Source organism: Hemicordylus capensis, chromosome 1 (genome assembly GCF_027244095.1).
Source record: "Hemicordylus capensis ecotype Gifberg chromosome 1, rHemCap1.1.pri, whole genome shotgun sequence".
In the NCBI taxonomy this organism is placed as follows: domain Eukaryota; kingdom Metazoa; phylum Chordata; class Lepidosauria; order Squamata; family Cordylidae; genus Hemicordylus; species Hemicordylus capensis.
This window is the reverse complement of record NC_069657.1, coordinates 179898610-179916073: the sequence shown is the minus strand read 5'-3', so window position 1 is coordinate 179916073 and position 17464 is coordinate 179898610. Positions and strand designations below refer to the sequence as shown.

Here is a 17464-nt window from a genome sequence, read left to right as displayed (position 1 = left end):
AGAGGGGCGCAAAGTATCAATCAAAATGATTTGTGTGCCAAAATATTTTCTTTTGTATTTGAGAAAGACAATCAAAAATTAATGTATTACCTATTCTTGCAATTTAAAGTAAATTTAGCAGTTTCAAGTTTTGTGCTTTTCATTTTTTCTACAAAACATCTGTTTTTGAAAATTGAAGTTGAAATTTCTTTGCGGGGTGCAAGTACTTAGCCTTGCCTAGGGGGTAAAATAGTCTGGCACTGGCCCTGCCTTCAAGCTACCTTCATTTCTCTGAAAACACAAAATTGTTTCTATCCAGGCTGAAATGTTTTGTAAATATAAAATTACTTACTTTCTATTCCTCTTTCTTACATGGTTGTAGGCTTCCAGACCTTCTGTTAGTGTCTTCAATTTGTCCGGCTCCACCTGAGTAAAGGCATAAACATCAAACTACATTACTCAGGCACTCATATTTTAATTTATTTTATTTATTTAGATGATTTCTTACCCTAGCTTTCAGGCACAATGCCTCACAAAGCAGCTTACATAAAAACATAAAACATAGCAGTTTAAAATGAAAAGCCAACACTTATCAAAATCAACAAAAATAATAAGATAAAATAAAACACGTTCACTAAAATGCAGGCTGTGTGGATTAAAACTCTACAAACTAAAACAGGAACTACCAATGACTTCCTGGAAAAGATGTGTTTCCTTTCTAAATACTACCAAAGACAGTCTGGTGGATCTTTCTAGGGAGGGCATTCCAAGGCACAGTGGCATCACCAAAATAGCCTTGTCTCCAGTCACCCATTGATGAATTGGGGGTAATGGCAGGACAGAGAGCAGAGATGCTAATCTTAGGGCTTGGGCAGGCTCATATGACATGTCTTTTAAAGCAGTGGTTCCCTTATAATTAGCAAGAGGAGGGCAACTGTCCCATTTCATTCAGTAGCAGCTGGTGGTGATGGTGGTGGTGCTTTGTGTTTAGATTTGTGAGTCCTTTAGGGATAGGGAGTCATTTTCTTATATCTTTTGCTAGGTTAACAGCTTTGAGAGCAGCTGTTACTGTTGAAAAGTAATATAGAAATATTTTAACCACAACAAGATGGGCACAGGCAGTATTTCAAGTTTCCTGTCACAGGCCTTACTAAGCATTTTACAAACAGGCAATCTTCTAGTCTTTGGAACTTAGTGATCATTATTTCTTTGGTCCTAATGCACAGAGGTTGCCGGTTCGAATCCCCGCTGGTATGTTTCCCAGAGTATGGGAAACACCTATATTGGGCAGCACCAATACTGGAAGATGCTGAAAGGCATCACCTCAGACTGCGCGGGAGATGGCAATGGTAAACCCCTCCGGTATTCTACCAAAGACAACCACAGGGCTCTGTGGTCACCAGGAGTCAACACTGACTCGATGGCACACTTTACCTTTAAAGCACAGCTACACAAGAGCTTCATATCAACAGCCACAACTCACAGAGAGAACACCAACAAAAAACCCCCAAAAGGCTCAGCACTCAAACTAAAACATATTCTGTTTTTTCATTATAAATTAGCACTACAGTCCTTTGCAAATTTATCCTACAGAACTCAGCACACGTAAAAAATATGCTGATCTCACTAGAAGGTATGATCTAAATAAGAAATTATGTATGATATATTCTGTATTACTGCTATGGTTACTATGGGTTCGATCCAGAGATGCTTGAAAAGAACTCTGCTCACAAAATATATTTAAGTATTTTTGTATACCACCACATGCTTATTTCTCTGGGTGGTTTACAACAAACACAACACAAATTTAAAAACGGGAATTAAAACATTAAACACAGTTTTAAAATGAGCCACAATTATCTGGTGAATAAATGTGTCTAGAGAAGTGTTTCTCAATGTTTTTGGAGTCATGGACAGGTACATTATTCGTGCGCAGTTTCCCAGACCAGCAGTTAGTAAGGGGGTCACCCCCTTGCCCCCCCACCCCCTGGCACCCCCCAAAAAACTATTTTGGGCAGCTCTCCAGAGCTACCTTCTGGGCAGCCCTCAGTGCTGGATAATGTTCATTTTGAGGAATGAACGATATCCAGTGAGAGCTGCCTAGAAATGAGCTCCGGAGAGCCCCAGTCGGCCGTAAATTGTTTTTTTGGGGGGTTATTTTTATTAATGATGCCTCATGGACATAGTGATGCCTCACACCCAACACCTTGCGGACCAGCACTGGTCCCCAGACTGGTGGTTGAGAAACACTGGTCTAGAGGGTCTTTTTAAAAACTGTTAGAGATGCAGAGGCTCTTATTTTGAAAGGGAGCATATTCCAAAGCCTTGGGGCGGCAACAGAGACCGCCTTCTTCATGTATCCCACCACCTATTATGATCATCTGGGGAGGTCCAGTTGAGGTTGCCACCAGCTCGGTTGGTGGCAACTCAAAACCAGGCCTTTTCTAGGGTTGCCCTGGGACTTTGGAACGCACTTCTTGACAAAATTAGAGCCTCCCTTCTCTGGATGTGTTTAAGAAGCACCTGAAAACATGCCTGTTTAGTCAGGCCTTTAGTTTATAGTTTTAAGTTTTAGAGTTTGTAAACTGTTTTAACTGTATTAATGTCTTAATTGTTGTGTTTTTAGATTGTGAACCGTCCAGGGACTTGTGTATTGAGCACTAGTAAAATGTGTTCAATCGATCAATCAAAATAACAGAGAAGTCTTGTTCCTGAGTAGCCTCCAGACAAGCTGGTGGTAACTCTAGATGGACCTCTCCAGATTATTTCAATGGGTGGCAGGCCTCATAGCGAAGAAGGCATTCTCTTAAATACTCTGGGCCTAAGCTCTATAGGGCTTTATGGGTTATAAGTAGTAATTCGTGTCCTGCCTAGAAACATATTGGTGTTTACACATTAGGGGTGTGCACAAAACACATTTTGCGTTCCGTTCCGAGCATGGAACAAAATGCAAAATATGCGAAGCATTCCGTTGGAATAGGGTGAGCCAGTTGTCTGATGCAACAACCGCGTCCTTCTGGACTGTTCTGGCACTATTTTGGATTTAAAAATGTTTCCACTACTATAATAAGAGAACTATACTGCTACTAGGGATGTGCAGAATGTTCAGAAATTGGAACATTCCGCCTCAGAATGGGCTGTTCCGAGCTTGGAACAGAACACTCTTTTAAAAAGGTTTCCTGTTCTACGCTCAGAACAGAATGACCCATTCCAAGGTGGAACGTCCCAACCCTGCTCCGGCTCTAATTTTTTAATCCAAAATGGCGGCTCGACTGGGGCCAGGACATTCTACCTCAGAACTGGTTGTTCCGTTCTGAGCTTGGAACAGGACCCTGTTTTTAAAGGGTGTTCTGTTCCAAGGCAGAGGCCCATTTCGAGGTGGAATGTTCCGACCTCGGAAGGTTCTGCATATCCCTAATAGCCAATGTAATTCTTTTAATATAGTAGTGATATAGTCAGTCTCTTCAAATGACTCGGAAACCAACCTGTATTTTGTACCCATTGCAGTTTCCAGTCTACATACAAAGGCAGCCCTATATATAGTACATTACAGTAGTGAAGTCTACCCTTGCTAAATGGGCAAAGAGGCATCCTTTCAACAAGGTGATTCCCTTTATTTAGCAGGGGGAGAGAAACTGGCACTATCCATCCCCAGCACAGTACCCCCAGTGACTGTTGCTGGTTTCTATCATATGTTTCTTTTTAGATTGTGAGCCCTTCAGGAATAGGGATCCATCTTATTTATTTATTTCTATATTTATTTCTATATTTCTATATTTGTTTATTTATTTATTTATTTCTCTCTCTCTCTCTCTGTAAACCACTCTGGAAACTTCTGTTGAAAAGCGGTATGTAAATATTTGTTGTTGTTGCTTTCCAACATATGCACTACTGTTTTGAGGTCTGTCAAAACAAAGTAAGGCTTTTCCGCATGCAAAGAAGGGCACTTTCTGAGGACTAAGGGACTCTCTGAAGTCACAGTGAGGGGATATAGTGGGGAGTGTAAAATGAATAAATCAAATGGTGGCAACTTGCATGAGAAGAAGTGCCTACCACTCATGCAAGGGACTCTTCTGGATCCAAGCTATGAATAGATTATATATTCTTTATAATGTTAACACTGAAATTAAAGTCTGTTAACTATTGATTCTCTATGTTCCAAATCCAGCCATTTTATAAAAGACAAAGATCCAAATACACAAAGGGGTGTTGTTTTTCAAGTCAGGGTAAAAAGAAAGGCGAGATCACCAATGGCAGGTGTTATGAACACCAAAGGCTTTTGATGAGTTGACCCATCTCCAAACATTGGCATTCATTAGGAAGCTATAGTAAGGGAAGGCTGAATGGATTTTTAGGACAAACAGAACACAACAGCAGCACAACGTTACACACACACACACACACACACACACACCCTTATGTGGAAAAAGTAAGTAAACAGTCAAGGAGTTTGTACCACATCAACTAGAGGCCCGGAAAGGAATAGCTTGTCCACATGATTTAAGTACAAGTGAATTCTTACAATTCTTAGAATTGTTAGTTATTAAGGCACCGAAGGAACAGAAATGTTGTTTTGACCCCCATTCCACTATAGAATTTATTCCACTATAATTAACAACAAAACTACAAATTGGCCAACACTGTAGAGACTTCAGCTGCATGAAAGTAATAGAAATTATAGATTTCACTAACAGATGGCTCAAGTCAATTCTGTTCCTAATTGAACTTTGTAAAAGCGTGAGTTCTCTTTATTTTGTGCAGCCATATGTACCAATGAATTACAATTATTATTTGTAGATAACATTGTTTTTCAAGCAGTATTTAATTTTTTCACAGTTCATTTCATTTCACCAACAAAAACATTTAGATTAACATTTAAAATTCTAAAATAGTTCCATTATTTTACCCCTATTATCACTTTTATACAGCTTTGGTGTGTTATTTTATCAACTCTTTGTAGAGATAAACAGCTCACTTACAAATAGCAGCTAATTTCTTACATTTTATGAATGCCTAAAGCAAAGTGAACAATTGCAAAGTAAACACTCTTACTATGAACTTTCTGGAGAAAACTTATTTGGTCGACAACCTTCACTGAGAACACAAGTCTGAAAGCAGCCGCAAGACTGAAGCCTGATACGTCAGACCTGAACATCTGAGTAGTAGAGGTTCCTGTACTGCCACACCAATGTTCCTCTTAGCAGTAGCACAACACTTCGTGATGCTACATCAGTAGAACCTTTGCTATTCCATCTCTCTAGTAACTCATCTCCAGACACTACTAACTTAAAAAATGTAAATGAAGGCATTGGCTGTGCAAAGCGGCAATACCACAACTGCAAGTGCGCTGCAACACATCCCTGAAAGACAAACACTTGCTGAAAGAACCTCTCATCTACTATTGTGAATCCCACCCAGATAAGAGTGTTGATGGTTAATGAAAACAGTGGCTATAATATTAGTTTACATATCTAAGTCAGTAATCCAAAAGGCTTTGGTTTAAGGTGAGAGTTACGAGGCTTTCAATTTTCAACAAAAAACTATCAGTTGTATCAGTAGGATATGATTGTGGCTGGGTTAGGGACCTGTTGGAATTCTGGCTAGATAGTTATTATACAGGTAGCATTTTGGGGAAGCACTGTGCCTTGTGGTCATGTACTAGGCAGAAATTCATCAGGGGCATCTCTAGCAAGTGAGTGGGGAAGCTGCAGTTGTTGAATTTCTGTCTGGATGCAGGCTTTTCCATCCCAGTGTTGAGCCAAAAGACCAAGGCAAAGTGTGGGTGCATGGAGGTGGTCATCTTGCTGCTACCTTGTAATTTTCACAAGGACCTCACCATCCTGGCACAACTTCCATTGCCCCTGCAAGCTATTCACCATCCTGTCACATTTACTCACAAGCCCTTTTGCCTCCCTGAATGCCCTCACAATGCCCCATTACCTTGCTGCCACCCCAGCAGAGGGAGAAACAAATGCCCGGGGTGGGGGGGGAGAGGGGAAAGGGGAAATTTGTTTAATAATAAGAATGCCAGAGTGCTGCTAGAATCTCCTAATCAAGCAGCTATGTTCAGAATCAGAAAGTCACTCCCTAACTTGTTCACCTCAACTCTGACTTCAGAATCCTAAATGAGCAAAACCACTAATCTGGTCTGCACTTTTAGATAATTAACTTTGTTGTTATGGGGAAGCATGGACTAAGGAAATACAAAAAACTCCACACAAACCCCCCAAGCACTTATGCCTCAGTGTGTACCTGAATATCTAAAAAAAATTTTTTTAAGGGGGCATTAAAAAATTATAAGATATGTTACCCAATGGCAAAAAATCATAGAGTTGTTTACTAGAGTTTAAGGGCCAATATTTGAACTGCTTCATCTTAGCCGTTTTATATCAGATCTGCACTAGATTTGGATAGGTGGTGCTATTTGTCACCTAGTTGATGCCTTAAACTTTTCAAGCAGACTGGACTGATGGCTTAGATTGATAACCAATAGAATTATCATGGCTTATTACAGTAGAATGTTGGAACAGCTCCTCATCTCAATTACACTAGCAAGACTGTGCTGGTAACACTCACCCCTAGGCTCATTCGGAACATATGCAGTTCTGCTATTGCCATGTTAAAAGGTTCTCAGACAGCAGGGCTGAGAACTGTCCTTTTCCTGGACTGCTATTGCAAAGGTACACAAGATGGTGTCCATAGTTTATACATTGTCTTAAATTGAGTCAGACCATTTGAGCTATCTATATAGACCATATTGTGTGCTCACATAGTGGCTATCACATGAACTAAACTATATATTGTATGATGAAAATTCATATATATTAGTAACTTGGAATGTTACTAATGTAATATGTAATGTAAATATGTAATGTAAATATGTAATGTAATGTAAACTAATGTATAATGTAATTTGTAATGCATTGTTAAATCTTTATGGATGGTCAGTTCAAATTTATTTCTTTTTAATAAGTTTCATATTCTATATTACCTATTTTTGTTCTTGGGTTATTTGTTCTCTCATTTGTGTATCACAATAAACTTAAAAAAAAACCAAAAACCCAACCCCAATTCTTCAATACAATTATTGAAGAAAGTGAGGGACTGCGGAGACTGCGCGCACACAGACACACACACCCCGGTTAGAAACTGATTAGCATTTCTGAAGTGGGTTAGTGGTACAGGAGGATGGAAATGGGTAGTAATAATATAGTAAAGGTGTCATGTTTCCCAGTTGTGGGTTGTGATCCCAATGAGATTGCTGAAAGGAAGGAAAGGGGCTGCCAATCCCTGACTGCTGCAGGTCCACGTGTGTGCATGCACATGTGCTCAGCTCAAATACAGAAACAATAATAGTGACTGTGAGCATTTGCAGAGTGCTTTCCCCTCAGAACTGAATAATCAGTCTCCTTAGGCAGAGCCTATAATTTCCATCTGGCACCTCCTGATTAGAACACTACCGAAAGGAATGTGGAGGAAGAAGGTAATCGACCAGAATGAGAATGAGATCCCTCCTTTCACCAGTATGCTCAAATCTTGATCTCACTCTCTCCAATCTGACTAATAGCAAAACTCAACAGCTCCTAAGTTTTGCTACCGTTTCTGTCCTGCTGTAAGTGCAATCATGTTAAGACCATACACATTCACCTGTGATGTCACAAGTAGGATGAGGATGACTTGCTGCAGGGAGGCTATTTACTATAGCATCTCCTTGCTGTCAGAAATACATGCCTTGGCCCAAGGCAAATCTTTGATGGTTTCTCATTACAGAAATTGCAGATGGCATCACTAGAAGTAGATTTTTTAAAAAAGGACTTGGGGTATATCCTTCATTCTGGTTAGGTCATTTCATTAGTTATTACAGCTGGGATCCAATGGGCACTATGGGATCCAGAGGGGATTACAGCTGGGATCCAAAGGGGCAGGGACCTTTGTGTACCGGGTGCAATGTGACGTCTTGGGATGATGCAGGAGACTTGATAATTTCCCCTGTACATGCACAAGTGCATGCGGCTGCTTGGATTCTGCACACTATCTATTCTACCCAGTTTTTGGATATGTAATAAAATTACTTCCTTTAGGTTACCATACAGTTCGTATTTAAATCGTATTTAGCAGGATTAAATAAAGCTAATATATATACATAAATATACATTAAAACATATCAAAATACTGTAAGCTGCCTTGAGCCTATGGAATGGAGAGGCATTCTAATTCAATAAAATATATAATTAATGCAGCATTGTACATATTTAATTAGTTTAGATTGGTTCTATCTCTAAGTCTCACAAATACTGCAGTAAAACAAGTTCCTGTCTGGAATTCTAGTCATGACACAGAAAAGAAAACTCTCGGCACACTAAAAAGTATAATGAGAAGTATCTTTCTAAAAAGCGGACACACACATTTTTGACTGAGAATAACCCTTGTTAAATGTTATATAGATATATATGAATAAATATACCTTCCCATCCTCAGTGCTTTGTTGACACGAGTTGTGAACATCGTCTTCTCTTACTAATTTACCAGGCCATGAAGTCAGTCCTTTTATTTGGCCCCAGACCAAGTCCCCAACGTTAAACGTCCTTGGCCTGTAATGTATCAACTCATTTGAAGAAGGGGAATCGGGATTCCTTAGGTCATCTTCACTACTAATGCTTTTAGCGTCTGAAGGACTAGGCACACACCCATTAATGCTTTTGGCATTAAAGTCTCCATTATAATGGATGTAGTCTTTAACTAGAGAACTTTCAAAGCTATTCGAGGAACTTGGAGACTGCTCCTCCACTGCCAGGTCTTGCTTGGAAGCATTCAGCAACTCTCCAAACCCTCTGCTCTGTTGAGGCCTGTTTCCATTTATGTGTGCACATCGCTCCACAGTGCTCTCTAGTCTCTCTTTAAAACTCATCATAGTTCTTTTGTAATTGCTATACCTGAAGTTCTCCTCCAACATTTTATCACTTTGACAGTTTCGCTGTGGTAACAGTATTGGATGCTGCTTGCCTTGGACTAATGGCAGTGTGGAGACATTGTTGGGTCTTTCGTGGCAAGGGCTGCTGTGGATATGGGATGAATGGTCTAAAAACTCCTCACACTTCCATCTGTTCATTTCCCCTCCAGGACTTTGCTCCCCTTCCCACTGTTTTTTGGGTGTGTTGCAACCTGTTGGTTTATAATACTCTAAGCTATCCCCCTCACTGGAATTTTTAAGGTGTTCTGAGTTCTTCAGTATTCGTGCCCCCCTAGTGTTCCTTGTCCTACCTTCATGATCAGAAATGCCAATGTTTCTTCCATGGATTACTGCGCTGACAGCACTGGACAGATTTAATGGGTCACCAATAGAGGCTGTGAAGGCACTCATGGCACTCAGAGCTGGAATTGGGCTCATTTGTGTCGTACTGTTAACTGCAGTGGTAATTACTACTTGCATTCCCTTGCTTGCAGCATCCACCACTGCCTTGTAGATTGCATCGACAGAAGCATCACCCTGGGCAGCTAGATTGAGGTTGTCCTTTGCCTGCTGCCCTACAGATTGCTCCATCCTTTGCTGCAAGTTGCATGCTGTATCTTGAAAGGGAGGAAGTTGGGTGTTGGAACTTTCAGGAATTGATGGCATCCCCATCTGAGAGATCATTCTCTTGTTCAGAAAAGCAGCCTCTTCCTGCATTCTCACCTTTTAAAGGTATAAGGAAGAAGAAGAGTTAAAACTTATTTCAGATGATGGATGTTACATCTAATCAGGAAGTTGAAAATAGTGGATGAAACTACTACATGACACTCATCTAATAGATTCACTTTATTACGATCATAGATCAGACAGGCTGTTTTATATATCTTTTTAAAGAAAAGGGAAAAGAAAACAGCAACAAAGCATTTTCACTAATGAAAATTTACAATAATGCAGCAAGATGTTAACATTACAGGACATATCTATCAGACATAAGACAGTAAGAAAATAAAAATATATATAATTGAAATGGTGTATTATTCTTTGAGAGAGAAAGAATATTCTTCCAAAATGTAAAAGGTTTCCTCAAACCATGAAAGATAATCTGGATGTTTGTTTGAGTAAATTATAAGAGGACACCGATGATTAATAAAACAGTTTGAGATCGAGGTCCCTTGAGAAATTTGAAGTTGTGTTCCATCAGAACAATGTTCCAAAGGGATATATATCATTGCTATATGGAGGGCAATAACTGATCTTCCTAGGGATATGCAAGTTTCCTTCTGGCCACTAATAAGCTATAGGCCAAAAAGTCTTTCTAATTAATTGCTTTTTCTTTTGACTGTATCCCAATTAAAGCTAACTGTAGATCTGCTGTAAGTTAAACAACGAGGTGGTTCCCACAATCAGTGGGAACCGCAGATGGGGTTAAGTGGGCAGAGTGGGCTTAGCCCGCTCTCTGCACAGAGGGCCTGCAGAGCCCTGGGCGGTCGGACTGGCCACCCACACAACTGCTGGCTCCATCACCCTCCAGTTGGGGGTCTACTCATGAGTTGCCATGGTGCGGAGCTGCGCTGCAGCAACACACGATCTGGAAGCCCGGGTTAGAGGAGCGCTTGCTCCTCTAACCTGGGCTTAGGGGAGATAACTTTGGTGGGTTACCTGCTTTGGTGAGACCGGGCTCGGCTGTGAACCCGGTGGTTCTCACGTGCAGGCGAAATCGGGCTAGGCTCCCTTAGCCCAATTTCACCCGATCATGAGAATCGCCTCAACATCTAGGCCATTTCATGGCTCTGACTTATTTCTGACCCTGCCAGAGTCACTTGACTGTCATATCTGCTTTTTCAGAAAAAACTCAAGAACCTATTAGGACCCAGGGACTGGACGCCATGCCTGTAAATAGGCAACCCCCGCTACCCTGCCTTTCTAATCCAAACCACAATGTTCCACACACAAGTAGGCGTACCATAAATGTTTGCTGTAACTAGCGCTAAAACAGCCTATTACAGAAATTTAAGAAGCTGAAATTTCTATACCATTTTTTTCCTACCTTGACTAGCGGTACCAACTGCATACTATGGTAAACCTTCTCACTCTTCAGACTGAACCTCCATTTTTTTTCCTATCCTTAATTGCTACTTTTGGCTAGGATTCCAAAGATCCACAGAACATGTAAAAAAAGTCATACAAAACTGGTCTGGGGAGTGTAATTGAGAAGGGCTGACATGTTGCATACATAGGTGGTGGTCATCCACCTGCACTGCTGTGGGCTTAGGGTGAGGTGCCGGCAGTGTCGGGCATTTGCACAAGAGGGCAAATACTCCAAGGAGCCCACCTGTGCTCCAGAAATGCTGATCAGATTGGAAATGGGCTTAATATAAAAATGTTTTCTTAGCTGAACATTTGCAATCAAAGTCTTGATAGTATCATCTGAGTAAAAAACAACAGAAAGAATATTTTTAAAATATGCATTTATATGGATATGTTTCAGAATCTCAAAATCAGGGGGAAACTGTAAAAACATGCAATAAAAGGTTATTGGGTATTACTCATTCTCATGTCTTTTCATTTTCCTTCTAGACATTTTGCTTTAGTTTACCACAGGTGAACAGCCAACAAATGCTCATAATTTTAGGAATATTAGTGGATGTAAGATGTACTGATATGATAAAATGTAAGCTAAAGATTTAACTTCCAACAGCAACAAAAAGATTAACCCACCCCTGCAAAAATATTAAAACAGCATAGTTATTTGTATTCTGTTTCATGGACACACTCCCTACCTGAAAATTCTGGAACAAGCAAGCCATAGGGTTGGGGTTGTTAGGTGGCCCAGGAACAGGTGGCTGTCCTTGAAAGCCTTGGAGATTCTGATAGCCTTGGAGAAGCTGCTGCTGTTGATTTGATGGGAACATTTGATTGTTGTTGAAGAGTGACTGCAGATGACTTAGTTGATGGTTATTAAGAGTCGTGTTGATCGATGTCATGTCACCTGCAAATCCAAACACATGGATATTAACATGGAAAACCAACACCAGACATTTCCCAAGGACACGTGTGGATTTTTCCTGAGTCAGATTACCATATAGTGGCAAAGATATAGATTAAAACTTTTCTTTGCAAGTCTTTAGTGAACCAGTTGTCTGTGATACAATACAATAGAATGGATTTCTTTCGCTGCTATCACATCAATTTAAGCTTTGGTAGACAGAGTATCTAATTCTCGATTACCCTTGAAATAATATATAGATATACTACAACAACAACGACAAATATTTATATACCACTTTCCAACAAAAGTTTCCAAAGCGGTTTACATAGTGAAATAATAAATAAATAAGATGGCTTCCGCCAACAGCAACAAAAAGATTAACCAACACCTGCAAAAATATTAAAACAGCAGTTATTTGTACCAAATACCAAAGAAATATACAGAGTAAGGTATAGCATAATTAATTTCCTAGTATTCTAAGACGCATTCCAAAATGTCACACTAATAAATTAAAAAACCTGTTCCGCCAAGTTTTCAGTAACATTCAGAACGTTTCTTGAGGAACCAGCAATTTATTGCACAGTTTACATGGTTTCCATGTAAACCACTTTGAGAACTTTTGGTGAAAAGCGGTACATAAATATTCGTAGTAAGAGTAGATTATTGAATAAAAAATGTTTTAAGTCTTCACTTGCTGACATCTGAATTTTTAAAAAACTCATGTTAAAAATATCTTAACATTACTATGATTTTGTTAAGATGTGCCTGCAGATATCAACAATACCAGAAAAATTTAAAAGCATACACATTGGAAGTCCATACTGAGTAATGCTGGACACCCAGAAGGAAGTTATGCTTGTCCACAGAGAGGAGGGGCAATTTTAGCCAGTCTCCCCTTCCCACTGCTGTCCTGATGACCCCCCCCATATGTCCCAGAAGATCCCCCAGTCCTCAGAGCCATATTTTCAGGGGCACTGGGGCAGTAGAGGGAAGGGAAGATTGGTTAAAATCACCCCACCCCTCCCTGTGTGAGGGAAACCTCCTTCTGTGCATGCAACACTAATCAGTGAGTGACCATTGGTAAGTCATTTTACAAACTATTTCTGAATAATGCAAACAAATCTTTAAATATGTAATTTACAGCAGAAGATTAGAGGCTGCAATCTCAAAACACATAGTTGATGCAAGCCAGATTAATAGTTGTGACTGGGATCAAAGAGCCCCATGGGTACATCCAAGTGTATCCGTATATGCACTGGGGTTTTCTAAATTTTCTGTTCTGACAGCAACAGCCTGTGCTGCATCAAAAGCTGTTGTAGGAGCAGATGCTCATAAATGGGTAAATGGAGGGGTAGGACTCAGAAGACCTGTTTGGTGTATGGAAGCTCCATTCCCAACCTTTTGTATCCTGGACTATGTCACTAGTGCTTGTGGGATGTTAGACAGCAGGCTTAGACAACATTTTAGCCATGTGGACCTAATTTAATAACAATTCTGACACCAAATTTGGTTTTATTGCAAGTTCTTCCCAAGTTAGGCCTGTGTGTATAGTAAAAATGCTTTTGCAGATGCAGAATACTTTTAACTTTTATTAACAATAATTTGCTGAACTCCACTCACTGACATCCATCCATCCATCCATCTAAGTATCCATCCATCCATCATTCAGGGTAAAAACCAAAATCTGGCAGACTCAGGTCCAATTCACACAATTAAATCTACCACTGTAAAATCATGACTGGGTTTGGGTTTTCAACTAAATGGCTTCTCAAGTGAAAAAAATGAGGTACTGATGAAGATATTACCATCCTAGACTTAAACATGTGAACTGGAGCTCAGCTTTGTTTTAAGTAGATGTTTTTCAAACAGTTTGGAAATTTTTAGTTCTATGCTACCAAAAAACCAACAATCCCAAGAAGTATGAGAACATAAATGTACAGTGCTAGAAGAGCTCTGAGTTTACTTTGAAACCTGTGCAAGACTGTACTTGGGCTGCTTTTTAATGTATTGCTTCATAGTAATCTAGAGATTGGGTATATTGGCATATTTATGATTCATAAATTGATTTGGAAGCTTCTCATCTATTGTGCAGCTACTCATACTAACCCTGTGATGCCTTGGATATATTTTAAATAAAGCACTGCATTTGCAAGATGCACATGAGCCTTTATGAGATTCGAAAAATGTAAACACCATTCCAATTGGATGAATTTAGATGGCATCAGACTTTCTAAACAATAGAGTATTAAAATGCTATTTAAAGTTTTCTGTCAATCGTATTTGCAGTTTTTCAGTGGAATGGTTAAGAAGTTGACAAAGCATAAACCTTTTAGGAAAAAAGTGCAATGAAATTGAGTTTTGAAAAAAAGGTAGAAAATAGAAGTTTCCCCTTCCCACCACCATTTTTTTTCCTTTTTAAAACCTGTGAAAATATTTAACTTACCAAGTAGACCTGTCCCCAGTAGAGGGTTAAGTAGCTGTGGCACCACAGAGTTACTGTTGAGTTTAGCTGGACCAGATGTACTCCCAGCATTATTAGATATGTTCAGCAATGTTTCTGCCATTGACACCACTGCTGTCCCACCAAGTGTTGAGACAGACAGTGCTGCCACTGCTGATGATGTAGTGGCTGTGGTAGTGGTAGTCTGAGAGGAGGTTGCTATGGAAACCTCTGGATGATTAGCAGTGGTGCCCGATGTAGAGTTCAGAACACCTCCCAACAGCTGGGGATTCAAGGTCATTAATCCTGAGGCCCCAGTGACAGCTGGGAGGAGCAGGGGGTTTGAAGTAGTGTCTGTGCCTGAAAAGCTTGGGAAAGGGTTTCCCAGGGGATTGGTAAAGAGGGTCTCAGCTCTGTTGGTGTCTGACTGACTGGTTAGCAAGTGATCTGGTGGTGGGGCAGTCATCTGTGTTACTGAGGGCACAGGATTGTTTTGCTGTTGCTGTAAGAGATCTGAGATGGACAGACTGAAAGGTGCTAACGGGAGCATGGCAGCTGCTTGGGCTTGGTTCTGAAGAAGAGCTGCTAGCAGCTGAAAATGGACAGGTTGCAGCACCTGCCCATCCACATCACTGGAGAGCAAAGCTAAAGCAGCATTTACATTTGGGTTGAGAAAACCTAAAGGATTGAAGTTGACCTCAGACTTGCCTTCTCCTGCTGAAGGCTGCAGTATATTTAATAAATTCTGGTTTAGGAGGTGCTGCTGATTCACTGGCAAAGAGATAGGTAGAGAACTAAAGAGGTTTGGATTCAAAGAGTGCGGAAGATTGTTGTTTGAAGCGCTGTTCTGTGGAAAATGCAGAGCATGTTCATGGCCAACGAACGGAAAGTCATTTCCAAGAGGGAGCTGGCTATGAAGTGGGTTTCCAGTTGCGGTTGTGACGATGACACCATCTTGAAGAACAGATGTTGTCTTGGTGATGGCAGGTTGACTGGTGCCAGCTACAGCTGTGGATGATGATGGTCCTGCCCTCCCTGCAGATGAAAAATAAAAGTAATAATGCACACTGGAAGATAAATATTATAATGAGCAATGGTAATGAACTTGTCCAAGTATAACTGTGTGAAATACTAAAGAAAAAACTAAAAGTTATATCACGTCTTACAGTATTCTTAGGAACATAGGAACATAGGAAACTGCCATATACTGAGTCAGACCATTGGTCTATCTAGCTCAGCATTGTCTTCACAGACTGGCAGCAGTTTCTCCAGGGTTGCAGGCAGGAATCTCTCTCAGCCCCATCTTGGAGAAGCCAGGGAGGGAACTTGAAACCTTCTGCTCTTCCCAGAGCGGCTTCATCCCCTGAGGGGAATCTCTTGCAGTGCTCACACATCAAGTCTCCCATTCATATGCAACCAGGGCAGACCCTGCTTAGTTATGGGGACAAGTCATGCTTGCTACCACAAGACCAGCTCTCCTCTTCTTGGTAGCTTGGTTCTTGGTAGCTCACACAACAGATTACACATCATAACTGTAAAAACAAACAGAGCTCTAAAAGATTATAATCAAAGATGCAGTGCTGTTGCTAGAACAGCCTGTTTGGGGCCCACAAACAGTACCCCACTACGTGATTTGGAACTGCAGGATTACAGTCTCCATCTTGGTTGAGCTCATGGGCATGAACGCTGCACATGCCCATATTTGGCAAAATTCTCAAGTTGGTCTCTTAGCACAAGCAAACATGGGGCAACAATTACCCAAGGTCAGTATAACAAGTGACTGCAAGGTATAACCCTATGGCCCTCTATTCAGAGAAGGAAGTTGGCTGAGCAGATGCAAGTTAAGGAGAGAGACTATTTCTCAAGGAAATAGTAAAACTCCTTTTTTTTTTTTTTTGGCATAAAGCAGGCTTCTGCAACCTGTGGCCCTCCAGATGTTGCTTAACTACAACTCCCAGCATACCCAGCCACAATAAATTGTGGCTAAGGATGCTGGGAATCGTAGTTCAGCAACATCTGGAGGGCCACAGGTTGCGGAAGCCTGGCATAAAGTATTAGTTTTAGTAACTGTCTTCACAGAAACTCAAATAAGACTGAGTACTCCCAACCCACCATCACTGCACTAGCCTGGCATGAACCAGAAGGAACAGTTGGTATCAAAAGAATCATTCTCTCCCCACCTGGAAGGTCTTCTTGGTGTGTCAGATAAGATTTGAGCTCACCCATTCATTCCAGCCCATACAATTTCTTCAAACAATTTCATGTTATTGTTCATCAAGATCGCACCCACCAGTGAACGAATCAAACAATACTGAATTCTTTTGTCAACCATGGGTGTCAGCCCCAACTGCAAGGAGGTGTGACCTGTGTAATGCCTGAAGGCATGATTTTGTCTATTTCTAGCCCAAATGCCAACAAATGTTGTGCTTTGGCTTTAGCTATACCATCAGCTACAGCTTTTGCTCTAGTCTTGATTCCAGCTTGGATCTCGGCCTCCTGTTTGGACCTGTCTCCAGACCCAAACTGCACACCACGCTTGGCTGCCCTAGAGAATTGGACTCTAGAGACCCGACCACCTTTGGATTTTTGTTGGTACCAGACATTATGCTGGTTTCCTGGCTTGCGAGTGGCATACTTGCTTCTCCTTTTCCCTTCCTTGTCTGTGCAAAGAGATCCACCAATGCATGCTACCTGCAAGTGTGAATCACCACCGGATCTTGGATCGGTAATACTAGTTGCCTATCTTCCTAAATCTTATCTCCCTCTTCTCTTTTCTCTTTAAGTCTAAGTCTGCTCTTCAGGTCATTTCTCTAGCCAGCTCCAAACTGATTCAGTAATAATTTGAACCTTAAGCTAAAACACCTCTTCGTGAGATTATAAATTAGTGCTATTGGTTAATATTTTATTGCCTCCTTGCCTGCTTAATCAATTTTTCTCTTCTTGTACAATGAATTCCCTAAATCTCTCTCTCTCTCTTTCATTATTTCCAGACCAAAACTTTGAACAAACTCATTTTGTAACACACTGTTCACTCTTGTCTCGCTAATGCCCCCAAACAAGCCCAAAAGTAGTCTTTGGGTGCTCCACCAGCATTCTAGAACAATTC

At 40.7% G+C, this 17464-nt stretch overlaps 1 protein-coding gene across 3 annotated transcripts in view; it reads right to left on the bottom strand.

Annotated features, from left to right (window-relative positions):
• Positions 1–17464, bottom strand: part of MBD5 (methyl-CpG binding domain protein 5) — a 203680-nt gene that overhangs the window by 11558 nt on the left and 174658 nt on the right. Inside the window, exons 7-10 of one of the 3 annotated variants that reach the window (XM_053263403.1) lie at positions 14362–15393; positions 11710–11918; positions 8444–9652; positions 332–405 (exon numbers count right to left, since the gene is read on the bottom strand). In XM_053263403.1, the coding sequence (XP_053119378.1) occupies positions 332–405; positions 8444–9652; positions 11710–11918; positions 14362–15393 (2524 nt within the window). Of the gene's footprint in view, positions 1–327; positions 406–8443; positions 9653–11709; positions 11919–14361; positions 15394–17464 lie in introns of those variants that run through there. The other 2 variants (XM_053263414.1, XM_053263424.1) reach the window with 2 other exon arrangements.